The following is a 16972-nucleotide window of genomic DNA, read 5'->3' as shown; positions in this document are numbered from 1 at the left end:
ACCTTAAATCTATATAAAATTAAGATAAAAATCCAAATATATTATTTATTGCTATTTTATTTATGATTGAAACAAAACCGAATCTCTTCGCATCAGACCTTTTCTCAAATTTACACGCATGAAAAGATTAGCATCTTAAATGATTTGATCTCACTACAGTAGAGGGACCCAGAATTAAAATGAATTTTAAATTAAAATTATAATAGCTAAAAAGTCTATGAATGTTATCAAAAATACGAAGAACTCAATAAATGTTATCAGAAATTTAGGATCACTTCCCTTAATCTTCTATTTTATTTATATCTTAATGATGCAATTACGTTAGCGCTTTTGCAATATTTGTTGTCTTTAAGCAAAGATTCCACAGAGAAACAGCGCTTTCACAGTTTCATACATTCCACATCGCAGTGACAGTTTTCGTATAAACTACCAGTGCGTCAGTACTGATCGTGACGCTAGTGATATTAGTTTCGTGCCTTCATCGCGATGAAGCCTCCAGATGCGATCCGGCATCGCGTCCGTGCGTATTAAATTCAGCTGTTTTCCATCATTCATTCGGACAGCGAAAGGAAAGGGTAAACTAGTTGAGAAGGCCGAGAGTCGGCCAGATATTTGTAAAGAAAGTTGTCTGCAACTTTTCCTTTCCGGAGTGTAGTAAAATGGCGTCCTCAGGGGAACTACGATATAGCAAGCCTCATGTTCTCGTGATCCCTTGTCCGTCACAGGGCCATATCAATCCAATGCTAGTATTTGCGAAGAGGCTCGCCTCTAAACAAATGATGGTCACGTTTGTGATGACCGAAGAAAAGCGTGAGCGCATGTTACAGGCTCAAGATGCAGTGCCCGGGGTCTCAAACTCCCCTACGGAAGTTAAGTTCGAAACAATTTCGGACGGACTTCCTGTGGATTTTGACCGGTCCAAGGACGGGGAGATGGTCCTCGATATGTTATGCAAGATGGGAAGATTCACATTAGAAAATCTCATAGAAAGGCTGAACACTCAAGGCAACAATATATCTTGCATTGTTTTCGATTCCTTCCTTTATTGCGTTCCGGATGTTGCAAAGAAGTTTAATATTCCTGTAGCTCTTTTCTGGACGCAATCGTCTGCAGTTTACTCCATCTATTACAATTTTAGGAAAGGACTGGGTATGTTTTCAGTTACCAAACCTGTATTATGTCCATATGTTCTTATTTATCTATGTCAATATAATAATTTTTCTTGTTTTCAGCCAACTTGCGGGATGAAACAGGTAAAACGGTGGACGCGATAGAAATCCCAGGACTGCCGTTGCTGAACGTATCGGACTTGCCAAGCTTTCTGCATCCTTCAAGTACCGATGAGTGCGCGTTGCGAGTAGTAATGGATCAGTTTAAGTCTCTTGCGGAGGCAACGTGGGTTCTGGGAAATTCGTTTTCCGAACTGGAATCGGATGAAATAAATTCAATGGAATCGATAGCTCCAATTCGGACTGTCGGTCCTCTCATACCCTCGGCTTTCTTGGACGGGCAGAATCCCGGAGACACAGACCCTGGGGCACACTTGTGGAAAACCACAAACTGCATGGATTGGCTTAATACGAAGGAACCCGCTAGCGTCGTGTATGTTTCCTTCGGAAGCCTCGCTGTTGTTACAAAAGAACAAATGCATGAGATAGCTCTTGGGCTGAGGGCCAGTGGATATTCTTTCCTATGGGTCGTTCGTCCACCTTCTTACAATGGGGAGATTAATAGTGAAGAGAACTTGCCTGCGGGTTTCCTGAACGAAACCTCCGATCAAGGACTAGTCGTTCCATGGTGTCATCAGCTGCAAGTTCTTTCTCATGCGTCTGTCGGTGCTTTTATGACACACTGTGGATGGAATTCGACACTGGAAAGCCTCAGCCTCGGGATTCCCATGTTGGCTGTTCCTCAGATGAGCGATCAGACAACTAATTCTTTCTACACTGCGGAGAAGTGGAAGGCAGGAATGAGATTAAATAAACGATCAGCAAACGGACTTGTAGGGAAGGAGGAAGTGGAAAAATGCATAAAGATCGTTATGGAAAGCCAACTCGGTGCTGAGCTGAGGAAAAACGCTTTACGGTGGAAGAAATTATCGAGGGAGGCAATGGTGAAAGGCGGTTCTTCCGATAGCAATATTCAAGAGTTTGTTGATGAGATTATTGGCAGAGCACGGTCATCTGCGTTGTCTGGGCCAGAATTTATTGTTTGAATTGGAAAATGTATAAAGATTGTTATGGAAAGCCATCTAGGTGCTGACCTGAGGAAAAATGCTTTGCAGTGGAAGAAATTATCAAAGGAGGCAATGGTTAAAGGTGGTTCTTCCGACAAAATTATTCAAGAATTTTGTGAGAAGATTATTGACAGTCGTCTATAGTATTATCTTCTCCCAAGAGTTTAAAGCTAAGTTCATGGTTCATATTGGCCTGTTAGTATCTCAATCTTTCCTTCCTTGCATTCTATCCATGGTTGTGATTTTCATTGGAAAGAAAAAATCAATATTGAATTCGATGGTCGATAAATAAGCTTGTAGGTTGGCTGAAACTTTTCACTTTATTTTATTTTGATGATTGGCTTTATCCTTCTATACCGTCTCTAATTAAATTTCTTAGAAATTACCTCTTATTCTCGTAACTCTTAGTTCCTGGGATTTATCTCTATTTAGTTCGTCCTTACTTCTGTCTGTATTAACCTCATCCTCATTTCTATACATTCTCAAAGCTATTAAGTGACCTCTCGCTAACCTACGTGTATAATTAAAAATGTTCTCATACTTCTGAAACTGTTCTTAATCTTAGGGAAGGCTCCGTTATAGACCCCTATGATATATGGATGCTCTGAATTTGAACACTCCATGCCCTAGTTGATAGCTCGCTCAACTGTCTACGAACTTCTCTTATTAAGTCCAAGCCGCCTCCAACCTTCTGGAACGAAAACAAATGACTTTCCTCGAAAAAAATGTATGGGTGGCTCATTAAAAGAAATACAATATTTGAAAGCATGTTCAACTTGCCAAGACCCATCAACCAATGACTTGGGCGTATAGAGATGTTGTGAGGGTCGCATAGGACTTTTATAACAGATTTTTGGATAAGATGGAAAAGTAGAAATAGCTATGAACAAAATATCCCAAAAACATGTAGAAGTAGATTTTTAAGCCCAAATCCTAATCCTAGCTACTCTAGAACACACACTAGTAAATTATTTATGCTAACAAAGTTATGTTGGCTTGCCTTATGTTAGCTTAGTATAGCCTTTTGCTCAAATAGCGAAGGGGAAACGGAGCCCGTAATAGGATTTGTTGCACTAATATGTAATGGAAAGAAAATTTAACGCCCTTTATAGATAAATTTTCAATATTGAGATAATTGTGCATAAATTTGGAAGAAAAAGAATAAACAAGTTCCAAACTTTGAAAGGAAACCATCAACTTTCATTTTTCTAAATGAGGACAATGACATTTTGATAGACCAACTAGCATAAATGGAAAGACCTGGATTACTAGATTAATTCCTACTATTTTTATAAGCGTGAAGGAAAAGAGGATGAAGTAGTCCTTAATACTATGATGTATAGTTTTTCCTTTTATCCAAAAGAGGGTGAAGTACTCCTTCAATACTATAATGTATACAAGTACTCCTTCAATACTATAATGTATAGTTTTTTCTTTTATCTTTTAGTTCTTTAGAAAATGTAGATATGATATGATATTTTAGTTTTCGTATTTTTGTATGAGACATGTATTAAGGCAAAATTATTAATATTTAATATTTAATGTGTAATATTTTTTATTTATTAAATGACAAATTATTAAGAAAATTATGTTAATATAAATTGTAAAATGAAAAAAATAAAAAATTAATTATGACTTAAATTGTTTTAGAAAGATATTAGTTAACCCAAATTTAATCAAGAAATAAAAAAATATTTAAATGAAATAGTCATACAACTTGAAAAGTCAATTAAAAAAAGGTCTTCAAAGATAATTTGGATATTTTAAAGTTTGATAAACAATGCTATAGGCAATCAAATATATTTTGAAGTTCGATAAGAAAATCAAATTGTAAGACTTTGTTAAAATTGGAAACCAATTAGATATGACATTTGATAGACAAAATTAAAATGTATTATTTCACATTGAAAACGTTGTCCTTTATTATTTTGAAAAAAGTAACAAGTGTCATATTTTTATACCACACAATGTTTAGATAACAATATTTAAAAAGAAAAAAAAACTCAATGAATCTTCACTTTCCATGAGGAGATCTCACCTTTATGATCTATTTTCATAAAATAGTATAAACATAACCAAATACATACACATGTATAATGCCATTCATTTGTTTTGTATGATTCACTTCAAGGGATCATTGTTCATATTAAGTATAGAATTATGAATGAATCTTTCATTAACAAATAGCATATAATTCATAATGCCTTCATTGGATATTAGTATGTTTCAAGTAAATTGTTCCTTCCAAGTTTCCAATAACTATGTCTCATCAAGTTAAATAAAATTAGGTATCATTACACAGTAATTCCTACAATCTCTTGCATTTCCTATACTTGTTTTCAAGGAGAAGATTGAAGCGATAAATGTTGCTCTCTATAACTACGTTGTACTCAATGGTTTTTGTATTATGCCAATTTGGATAACAAAACCAAAAAATTTGAGTTACTCAATGGTTTTTGTATTATGCCAATCTGGATAACAAAACCAATAAATTTGAGTTGAATGAATCTTCATTTACCATGGGGACATCTCTCCTCCAAGTTCCATGTGCATAAAATCAAGTCTAGACATATCCAATTACTTACATATCTATAATGCCAATCATTTGTTTATGGTTGAGTCATTTCCAAAGATCAATTACATACTTAGTCTTCATATCATATTTTTGACACAAGGAAAATCTCATTTATACATATATATTCCTCCTATAAAATAGAGTATTATAAATTAATCTCTCGCTGATAAATAATATGGAGTTTATATTGCCTTCACAAGGCATTTTCATGTCTCGTGCAAAACCATACTTCCTAAGTAACACAAAATTGAACTCCAATCCAACTTAAACATGATCAAGTGGAAACGTGTGATATGGAAATTAATTAAAACATACTTTTATATATATATATATATATATATATATATATATATTCAAAATGCATGCGAGATGAGATAATTCCATAACATGCCGAAAGATATGAACAATGATCAACCCATATGATATGGATTGTAAGAGAAAAGAATGAAATGGAAAAGCATTGAATAAATTTATCACTAAACTTCACCACCACTCGACATACGGCCCAAACATTAGTGAAACACCAAAAAAGCATTTCTTTCATCTTAAGAAAATGATGGTGACCTTTCAAGATATGTGCATCTTGTACAACCTATATATATTTATCAAAAGCAAATAACTCACCCAAGATTTTTCTATCTTGTATGAACTGCATACGCATCCCTTATAGCCTTCAATTCCTTATTTGTTATGAAATTTATTTTTTATATGGACTATTTCTCAATGCTTATTAGTTAGTAGGGTTTGGCATCCAAATTGTAGGGAAACCTTTAGGAAAAATCCTTAAGAATCGAATGGTTGCTTACTTTTCATTTTTACAATATTAGCTTACAATGAAACTTGTGGTTCTATAGTGATTCAAAAATTTATATAGAATCTCTTGATCAAATCATGCCCACATCACTAACAAAAATCCCTTTAAGATTCAAGTTACAAGAACAAAAAGAGATTTTGGAGAGTTAACATAAAATTGAGGTGATTGGCATTTCATTCACATTTCTCATTTTTTTCTCCCCTTCTCATTCTTCTTGTTTATTTAGTTTAACTTTTTAAATTTTCCTCCCTTTTGTTTTATTTATTTTACCTTATTTTCTTACAAGTTAATTATTTTTTTATCTAACTTCCATTCATTTTTAATTTCTCTAATGGGTACTAAGTCTTACCATGCTCAGTTATATTTGGAATTAGACCTCTCGAAAGAAAGTTTTTTTCTTTTTCTCGAAAAAACATATGGGAGACTAATGTAAATCAATGCACCTTCTATCTACTTCTATATAACATGGATCTAACTCTAACTCCGAGCTACAACTAAGACACAATATTTGGTTTGTAACTTTTGTCCCCACTATGGATCTAACTATGGTTCCTAGCTTAGTTGTTCATCTAGTATAAAAGCCTATGCACCAACTCTCAAACTTAATAAATATTTAGATCCAAATTTATTAAACAAGATTTATCCTTATCTTCAGTGTCAATGTATGTTACTTTCTTATCATTAGAGAGGGCCTATCTCATCATCCATTGAAATCCAAGTGGAAGGTCTTTTATTTTTATCTGAAGTCACAACAAGCATATGCAACAAAACTACAAGAGGATGCAGGTGGTGCCCATTTTAATAAAAATCAATGAATAATAACATGAAACCATTCTATACTGCTACATATACTTGGATACCATTCCATCTCTAGAATAGTGTCAATCAAATGACATCCTTTATGTACAACACATTCTTCATGAATTGTAGAACGTCTAATATTATTTGGCGAATTTCATGGAGTTCCAAGGAACCCTCAAGGTCATTAATGCTTTTGAACCAATCTGCAATAGATCTCCAAGAAGGGAATCTTCTTTTTAAGGATAAACTATGAAAATTCATTATGGCAGTCCTTAATATTAACATCTATTTACCATCCACATTGATGATAACATGCGCTTCTACAAACCCTTAAACAAACATTTTTCCTCAGCTTGTTGATGTAATGAATTCTCTACTTCTTAATATTCATTATCTACACTTCTTTTAGAAATATAGTTCCTAAGGTAGATTTCTTAGATAGAGACTACAATAATTTACTTCGTATATGTCCATACAATTTGTAATAATGAAAAAACTTAATGGTAGTCTTGTATGGACATTTTTGGCATCCTCTTTCTTCCATTGTCTATAGATTCATTATTGGTTTGAGGGAGTTCTCTTTCGAGTCATCCATTGAAAGCAATTTGGCTTGTGACTTATGGGTGGCTTCTTCAAGCAAGATTCCATCTCATGGGCTTTCTTCGCATCTAATGAACCTAATAAAATACCAATAGCTATTAATACTATGGCTTATCCTTTTGATAATGAAAAATAAGGGACGTCCTACATAATTCATACCTCATGGTATTTTTATTGTTCCAATTGACATGCCTTCCATTTCCTCTAAGTGTTCATTATGGAAATTTTAAGTCGAAAACAAGCCTAAAAGAAATTAATCTCATAACGAATTTTACAATAACAAGTAATATTTTAGATGATGACATCATCCACACTAGTTGAGTTGGTATTATTTGAATAATGGTGGATAAAAACCTATTAATAACCTTAGTAATGTTTCAAGTAAAGTAGCGATAGCGAATAAAATATATATAAATTAAGTTTGAACATAATATATACATACTCATAGGATAAAATTATTCTTAATATATAAAAATAAAATACTAATTTAAAATTCAAAAATATAATACACAGGTTATCACATAATTCAACACATACCATATGGAACTCATGTTTTAGTGAATTTAAAATAATATATTAATATATAGTAATATATGAACATATATAAAGTGTATGATTTACCAGGGTATTGTTGATGGTATTTGACCCACCAACATGTTGGGGGATCTCCCTGGTAAGAAGTCCCAATTAGACCTCAGACCATTTGGTGTAGGAGTCCCAGCAGTGGGTCATACGATAATGCCTTGACCAAGATTTTGAACAAAGGCAAGTAAGATAACTCTGTAGGTAGCAAAGGTGTGACATATGTAGTGAGCCAAGGAAGGTGCACGAGAGGTTCTAACACACGAGGGTTGAGATGAGTGCGCCCCTTGGAAACCTTTGATAGCACGGAGTTAAGAAGGAAACAAATGAGAAAAGATGCATCACAACATGGAAGGCAAGTTAGTTAGAAATCCAAAGTGATGGTTAAACCAACAACGCATTTCAGAAAGATTCATACATACATACATATAAAGCTATACATGCATGTGTAACCAAACAGATACATATATCATTTAGAGTAAAACAGATAGCATAGAATATAATACAACATATGCATGAAACGTGCTAGTTGTTGCTATATTAAGAAGTGTAGCTTCCAGTCATACAATACATCCATGTCCAACAACTAGTTCCAACAACGAAACGTTACAGCCACAACCGCCTAATCCTCCAAAGAGATGTACTAGCTTTGTGCAGTGGAGAAGCCGAGGCTCATTACAATACTGTCCAAGCTCTCTCTAAGATAGTCCTATTGGAAGCTTGGCTGACCAAAAGCCTTTACAATGAGTTATGAGGGACTATTTATAGCAAAGGGTGCGGTGGCCCTTGAAATTTCCCTTTGTGATAGTACATCCACCCTCATGACTCTTCATCTACTGTATGGTTGTTACATCCAACTATTGACACTTGAACTTGCACTTGACAAGATGTTAGATTACAATGCACATGTACCCATGTGAGACAAAATGGTTTGAGTAAGCCATGCTAGACATCAATATGACTCATACAACTGTTGGAAGACCAACTCTTCGACATCTTCGTTGTGGTTCACATTAGCGAACTGATGCCAAGACGATAGTCTGCGATGGTGTCTGTGTGCTCCAAGGTGACATCTTTCTGGAACCTGACTCTTCCCTCCAAATCATCTGGATACACTGCTCATGATCCTTTATCCAACTCGTCTGAAAGCATGTGCATCATCGTCTTCAATTTGGTCGGACCAGTAACATACTTCTGCATGGTGTCTACACTGATCGATAAGTTTGGGTTGGTGGCTATGCACATCAAATCATAAAACTACGAGTCAAGCTAGCTCTAGTTGGACTCTGTCTTTGTCTTCACTTGGGTGAGAGTCCCGATAAATGGGATCGCATGTGCATGCACCACAACATCCATACTCTTGAATACAAGTGCGTGGGAAGCATGTAGACTAGTGATGAGCTACAAGAGCTCTTCATAGTTCTGTATCTGACTCCAGATACATGACCACTCTGGGCTTCATCATATTAGGCAAGTGAAGAGGGGCACCCTTATATCTCATCGTCGATGTTTGCATCTAATCAACAACAACATGCAAGTTCACCAAGATACGTGGTCTTCTAGCACATTGCTGCTGCCATCCGTTGAGATGGACAACTACTTTATGCATGGTACCAAACATGGAATACAATGCTTGCATAACTGTGTCAAGGGTCAATATTCCATATAATATTTTCTTATTCAATTCATCTCGTGTGGATGTTGTCACCAACTCTCCTCCTTTCTTGGCCATCTGTAGTTCCTCAGCCATTCGCTTATTCTCAAGTATCAGAAAGCGAACACTTGAGCTAGTGGCTTCGGCATATGCTCTGGTAACATCGTCCAAGGTTGTTGGATGTTTGCGCACATCAGACAAGATCATTGATTCCTTAAATTACACATGATATGTATGATCATCCAGATTTGACACTCTATGAGACTGCACAACTCTATGTTGAGACTCGTTGACTGAGATGTTGTGCATCTCTCCATCTGGCTGACCTCCAAGGATCTAAGTGTCTCCTTGGTCTAGGACTTGCTCCTCTTCTGGATGTGGTGATGTTAGTAAGTCGACCTCTTGGTGATGAGGCATGAGGTCAATGTCTTGTTCCAATTCATGTTGCTCCATATTCATATCCAATTGTTCAAGTGATTTCTCTATCTTACGAGCGAAGTCCTCCTCCTGTGATGGTTCACCTTGTTTGCTTGATGCCAATTGTTCTGATGAGTCCACTACTTGTACAAGGGTTGTTTCATTTTCTTTGACATGTTGCACCCCCTATTGTACCTATTTCAGCTAAAATTTCATCTCCTATTTTCACAACTCTTGTTCCTTCCAGAGTTGCTCCTTAAACTCATGCAACTCCTTCTCTGTTTCCTCCATTATTCTTTTCTCCCTCTACCTTTTCATTTTTCTATTGTCGCGTTGTTTCCTCTTCGTCTCTATAGCCATGACTACTTTCTCCACAAGTGGATATGCTCAAAACTTGCATCTTTGCTCTTTCTCCATGTCATCGACAATCTTCCTATTTCCCTTATAGTGCACTGTTATGTTCTCCTCTGTTGCTGCTACTCCTTCTGGTGCTCTTCAAGATGCTACTTGACATTGCTTCACTAACCATTCCACAGTGAAGCTGACCTATCCATTGGGTCTAGAGAAACTGTAGAAATATCTCCATGGGTCCTCCTCACCCAATGAAATGCCCCATGTATCCAGTTGAATTTTACTCTCGCGCAGTGATCTTTTACAGGACAATGAAGGTCATATGGATTGTAACTTTGGAGGTTGATTGGATACTTCTTCATCTGTTCTACTTCGACATCTGCTTGCTTGAAACTTTGGATTTCGTATAATGCAATCCACAACGAAAGAGCGGGCCAAGGTGCCTTCTTATTTTGGTGCAGTCTAGTTGTAAATCCTTCCTAGATGTGATATGCTACTTCCTGCATGATGAGTATGTCCAAGGAAAACTTTGGTAGAACATGCGAAGGCTTCTTCGCGTTGTGCATTAGTATGAGGTGATGGACGATGAGGCAGGCCAATTAGTTATGTCTATCAGTTCCTCCATTTCTTCCTTCGACATGTAGCGTGGATCCTATTCAAATATCTTCTTGTAAACTAGGGTGACAAAATGATCGGAAAACTATGTGATAGCTCCTCTAAAGTTGCATCCAGACAACAACTTACAATAAGTGTTCACAATAGTCTCCACCAATGACCATGCCCACTTTAAGCTCGGGAACTCGTGTTGGGCACAGATTACATCCAAGATGTAGGCAGACATGTAGATTTATGCCTGCATACCTTCGGGCGACTATGGAGATCTTGCTACCTGTTCCTTCAACTGATTAGTCGATATGCCAGACTACTTACATGGTTTTCCTTCTTTGAACAGTTGGTCCAGTGCAATCACCCAAATCTATGGGAAGGTTTCTCTGCTTTCTTGTCCATACAGTCGACATGCAAATATGACCGTGTTGATACACCTTCCATAGTATCCTCATCTTGTAGATCTGGTTGGGTGTCATCTTGAATCTAGTCGGCTCCTTCACCCAGTTCTTCAAGATTTCTCTGGATTTGGCACTGTTGTTGGTATACTGAAGGGAATCTCCATGATGGTCACGAGCTCCAAAATCTGATACATCTCATCATAGTCCTATCCCTAGAAGGTTGCAATCTTAGTCACGTTGACACTACTCAATGTGATCGTCTCGGGATTAGTGTGCAAGATGATCCAGTGTATCATATCCGTGCATGGGAACGCGCGGTATCTGCATACCGATATAGGCTGGACTTGTGAATGTTCATGTATACTTGGTAGTCCTTAAGGTATTCCCCAAAAGTTCCTAAAAATGCATCAATGACCTCTTGCCATTTCAACTTGATGTCCTTGTATACAATCAGTTTGGTATCTTCATATATTGGTAGAGTTGAGGACACTCGCTAAACTACTACTCCAGCTGCACTTCCATCAGTGTCCTTTGATCCTTCTCTCTTGGAGGCCATTGATCTTGTATTGCTAAGAGGTGGATGAACACCTTAAATATCTGGAGACAAAACGACATGCATGGCAAGAAATCTATTAGTGAAAGCTAAAGCAAACTTGAGGAATGACATAACACATACCTGCGGATTGACTGGTAAGGATTGCACAATTTCTTCTAGGAGGCTGGGAGACTAGCTACCAGACTCGCGCAAAAGAAATTTGGGTTGTCTGGGAGGCATGACTGGCTGTTGGAATTGCGCAATGCACAATCCAAGATGGCTACTGACTATTGTAATTACGTAATGCTCAATTTTAGTTGGCAATGTGTGTAGCCTCAATGACTGTATTGCATAATTTTTTCAGCCAATAGTCACTAGGAGGCTGGGGGATTGGCTACCAGACTTGCACAAAAGCAATATGGCTTGTCCGGTAGGCATGATTGGCTGTTGGAATTGTGCAATGCGCAATACAAGATGGTTACTGACTATTGGAATTTCACAATGCTCAATCTCATCTGGAAATGTGTGTAGGCTTAGTGACTGTATTGCGCATTTTTTTGGGCCAACAGTCACTATCCCTCAGAATTGTGCAAATCAGGCCTGGAGGATAGTCACTAGAAAAAAATGAGCATTTCATGAGAGGAAGACAGAGCCTTCCTTCTCTGGATTGCGCAATGTTGTCTTGGTGAGGCAGAGACTCGGCCAAGGCTGCCCAGACCCACCGACGGGCAATTGAAATAAAAATTGAAAGTGAATGCATGGTGATACTAAGTGTAAGAAGTGAGTGATCGTGCATGGAAACCTTGAATGAAAGATTTAGAAAATAGAATAACATGCATGTGGGTGAAGCGGGTCGCTGAATCGGTAACCGTTTGTGCAAAACAGTTTCGTCCATGCAACAATAGTGAGATGCTAACGAAAACTAAAACGGTGCTAGTATAATTTATTATACATGTAAAAAACAACAAGAATTCAAACAAATCTAGGAAACAATAGTCATACAAGTGAAAATACAAAAAGCAACAGAAATGCTGAAAAATACAAGTTGAGACAACTTACCTGTGAATAGCTGAGTTGGATGTGTTGAAGAGTCCTAGATGTCCTATGGGATGTTAGAGCTCCAAGGTCTATGTAAAGAAATGAGCTCTGATGTGTCGAATAAATAAGTTTAGGCTCATGACGCGCATGCCACAAATCTAGGAAAAAGCGACTCTTGGAGGAAAGATTCTAAAACGATCTTTGCATGTAACCTCCAGCTACTAAAAATAGCTCCCTGAAACAAGGGATGCTTTTTTCATGTTGCCTTTTTCTATTCCAGGAAAAAGCAAGCCATGCATGCAAGTCAAGTTTCCTTGGTCCCAAGCGGAACTGGTCAACCCAACTGTACATGCAAGAGTTTGCTCAACTGTTGGGAGAAAATGTACATTTCTAGAAGGTAGTTGGGTTGGCTATTCAAAATATTAATGCAATTTCTGGGTAGAGCAACTGACTGCTTCCTAGGATTGCACAAATTCTGGGCTGAGCATCCCTGCTAGGAATAATTACACAATTTTCTGGATGTAGCCTAACTGGCAGATTTGCGCAATACTGGAGCTCAGCAGGCTACCAAAGAAAATTGCGCAATTTCTGGAGGGAAGGCTGGTTTCCCTGCACAATTACACAATTTCTTGAGGGAGCTACTTAAGCTTTGATAGAGAGGAGTACCCTATGAGGGGAATGCATCAAGCTTTGATAGAGAGGATGTATTTCAGCAAGAAAATCACTGAAGCTTGTGTACTTGATGAAGAAATACTTGGGGTTGTGAAAGGTTGGTAAGGAGAATCCAAAATGAGCTAAGGAAAAATTTTGGAGGGGGGTTGTAGAACTCCAGCTCTCTGAATGGACCTTGTTCATGAAAAACAAGTCTAATGCCTCTAGAAGTATTGTTCAGTTCTCAGTTTGTCTTGGTTTCCGCACTAGCTTGATTGCAAGGTGTATCATCTGCCAAAATCTTAGTCGATTGACACACATTCCAAGCCAAGGAAACATAGTTGTTTCGATTGGGGTTGAGGGGTATATTGGTGCAAAAGTAGTATAATTGTTAGAATCTAAGTTTCATCTTTGGTGTTGGTCCATTGCCAGCATGCCACGACAGTACCCCGACAGAGTCCCATAGGAGCACAAGCATGGCTATGCTACCAGCGAACCTGGTCAGTACCCCAGCGGTGCTACTTGCATCACCTCTCTATGATGGAATCCTTTCTCTTCCTTCGACTTATTCAATTTTCATTTTTGAAAATTTTCACTTTTCATTTTATTTTTATTTTTCGTAACTGTGCATAACAATTATTTATTTCAGAGGCAGAAGATGGATGCTGACTTATTGAAAGTAGAAGGGTTGTTCCTACCAAGAAGTAGTTTATTATATCACTGACATTCTAGTTAAGGTTTTCCCCTCACCTTACTCTACCTGACTGAGCTGACAAGGGTTAACCCAAAAACAACCGACTAGAGTGGGTGATACCAGTTACTGCACAACCATTGTGTTTTCACCAAGGTTCACTTCGAACAGTACGTATTTTCCATCGACGTATCATGGAATAAAAATAACAAGTTCTTCATACAAAGGCAGGATGACAGATAAGCACGTAGTGATAGCTACATAAGGCCTCTTGTACTTTACCTATCTTGTTTCATGAGTCATATATGGTTTCATGCAAAACTAACCTACGAACAAAAAAAGCAAACAAACAACAAAGAAAAGTGGAAGTAGAACTAAATGCAAAGAGAGTAAGTAAACAAACAAGTAAAGCAAGAAAGTATATAGGCATGCAAGAAAAAAAAGTAAAAGCAACACTATTCCTAATCCTAAACTAATGGTGCATGGTCTTGATCACATGAAGTGATATTTCCAATGCAGCCACCGGCACATTGGTTGATCCATGTTGGTGGAGGCTTGGTCCACGAGCAACCCCATTATGTGAACCAGCAAGCAAGAAATATATAACAACGAAGACAAACACACTTCATGTTTAAAAGTGTCCACAAGACGTAAGTGAGTGCAAGTGCATGATGAGCAGTCCATGGACATATCATGGTGTTGTGTGACACTTTTTGTACCTTTGAAGCATACACATACTCTTGACTGCGACATGCAAGAAAACGAAATAAACAAATACAACTTGTGTCATGCACGTGTTCTTGCAATGTAAGATTCCTTCAATGCATGAGCGATGGGATCATGCAGTTCGAGTGGAGGAAGCATGATCTGTGTGGGATTGATGTTCAATGCATACAGATGAGTGATGAGGAGCCTCGGGTGATTCAACAATTTCTTGATGGGAAGTGAAACCAACCTCAGGACAGTGAGGGCCTTCCATAACCATCAGCTCGGGCTAAAGTGCCTCGTCAGTCTTGGGTGTTTCAACTTCATTATCAGATATATCATCATAAATAGGTGGCTTCGAAAGATCAACTGTGATAGAAATATGATCGTGATCGAATATGGGAGTAAATGGATCAGGACAGCCACAATTAGAAAAATCAATGATTTCATCGGCATCCTAATGGTTTGATGAATCAAATAGAGGGGTAGATGAAAAGCAATCAAATGCATCCTCTATGTTTCTAGAAAAGGTAGATGAAAATTCAAGTGGATTTTCAATGAATAACTTATCTTCTCCATTGTCAGATGATGGACCGACATCTGGTGTGGCCTGCAAGTGATAAACAATGGGTGCATCTGTAGATGAAGATACACATGTGAAATCATGGATGGAAGGTTCACCAAGGATGTCAGGGAGGAACGGAGGTGGCTACGATAGAAGGGATTCATCCTTCGCCGAGTGTTGATGCTTAAGCTCCCAGTCATACTCTTCATGAATGACAGCACACGTTGGTTATGAAACACCAACTTCGTCGATGGCTTGATCTTTGTTCACAACAAGTGTAGAGTCCATGGAAGAACACAAGAAAGTATCATCCGGAGGAACAACCGAGTACAAAGACGAAGCTTTTGGAAAAAAATGAACATGACAACTCGATGGAATCACAACCAAATCTACGTGAAAATTAAGCAAAGTGATGTTGGGTGAATGTGACGGGTGAACAGGTGTGTGAGCATGATCTCCCACATAACTCTACAGTGGTAGAGCTATTTGATGAGGGGATGGCAGACAGTCACTTGTGACAGTGAACGTATTCATCTATTATTGCACAGCTCCATCACTAAAGAATACTGAGCGAGGCTTGATTTTAAACTTATTCTTGGGGTGAACAGATTTCTTAATACAATACTTGAATTGGTCCCAAAAATAGAAAAATTTCATTTGGCTCTTCGGAGCTTGAAACTGCAAATCATGAAAGTGCTGCCAAAAATCCATAGGCGGCTTATGTGGAGCCTTCTGTTGATGTAACATTTTTTGGTAAAGATGGTCTCGATCAAAATGATAGAAAGTGTCTTCAATGAGATCACAAAAGTGCTCAAGTGAGTGCACCTTTTCAACCAGTAGGCTACACAACCACTGAATTGGAGATTCGCGAAGTGTGTATGAAAATAGCAAGTTGGCCTGTTCGTCAGAACATCCATCTTCCTATGAAGCATGGAAAGAAATTCACGTAAGAACTCAGGCCATGCCAATTTTCCTTCGCCATTATACGTGTAAGTGGACAAGAGGTCCAAAAACTCCCTCGTGATGGTAATAGATTCAAGTTTCAAAAAAACATCGTGGAGGGAGGAGAGTGCAACACTCCATGATAGATATGCAAAGGTTCAAAGTAGGATGAGAGGACACATCTTGTCATCTGGCCCTCCTTCTAGCACCATAAATTTTGATAGTGCTGGACCCACCAACATGTCAATGGATCTCCCCAGTTAGAAGTCCCAATTAGACCTCAGATTATTTGGTGTAGGAGTCCCAGTAGTGGGTAGTACGGTAATGCCTTGACCGTGATTTTGTATAGAGGCAGTAAGATAACTCTATTGGTAGCAAGGGTGTGACATATGTAGTAAGGCAAGGAAGGTGTATGAGAGGTTTCAACACACAGGGATTCAGATGAGTGTGCCCCTTGGAAACCTGTGATAGCATGGAGTTAAGAAGGGAACACATGAGCAAAGATGTATCACAACATAGAAGCCAAGTTAGCTAGTAATCCAAAATGATGGTTAAACCAATAACACATTTTAGAAAGATTCATACATACACACACATAAATCTATACATGCATGCGTAAGAAAGCAGATACATATATCATTTAGAGTAAACGAGATAACATAGAATACAATATAACATATGCATGAAACATGCTAGCTCTTGTTATATTAAGAAGTGTAAATTCCAGTCATAAAATACATCCATGTCCAACCACTAGTTCTGATAGTGGAACATTACAGCCACAACTTTCTGCTCCTCCAAAGAGATG

The 16972-nt window shown here is 37.8% G+C and overlaps 1 protein-coding gene across 1 annotated transcript; it reads left to right on the top strand.

The window, feature by feature from the left end:
- The first annotated feature begins 659 nt into the window (after positions 1-659).
- On the top strand, positions 660-2215 carry LOC149197642 (UDP-glycosyltransferase 74E1-like). The gene is made up of 2 exons (XM_089403954.1): positions 660-1149; positions 1233-2215. Exons 1-2 carry the CDS (start codon positions 660-662, stop codon positions 2213-2215), a joined length of 1473 nt encoding a protein of 490 aa, XP_089260080.1.
- Positions 2216-16972: the final 14757 nt, after the last annotated feature.

The sequence above is a fragment of the Pinus tabuliformis genome, chromosome 2_2 (genome assembly GCF_031772625.1).
Source record: "Pinus tabuliformis cultivar Carrire ecotype Pingquan chromosome 2_2, CPIR1, whole genome shotgun sequence".
NCBI classification, from domain to species: domain Eukaryota; kingdom Viridiplantae; phylum Streptophyta; class Pinopsida; order Pinales; family Pinaceae; genus Pinus; species Pinus tabuliformis.
This window is presented reverse-complemented; position numbering and strand designations above follow the sequence as displayed.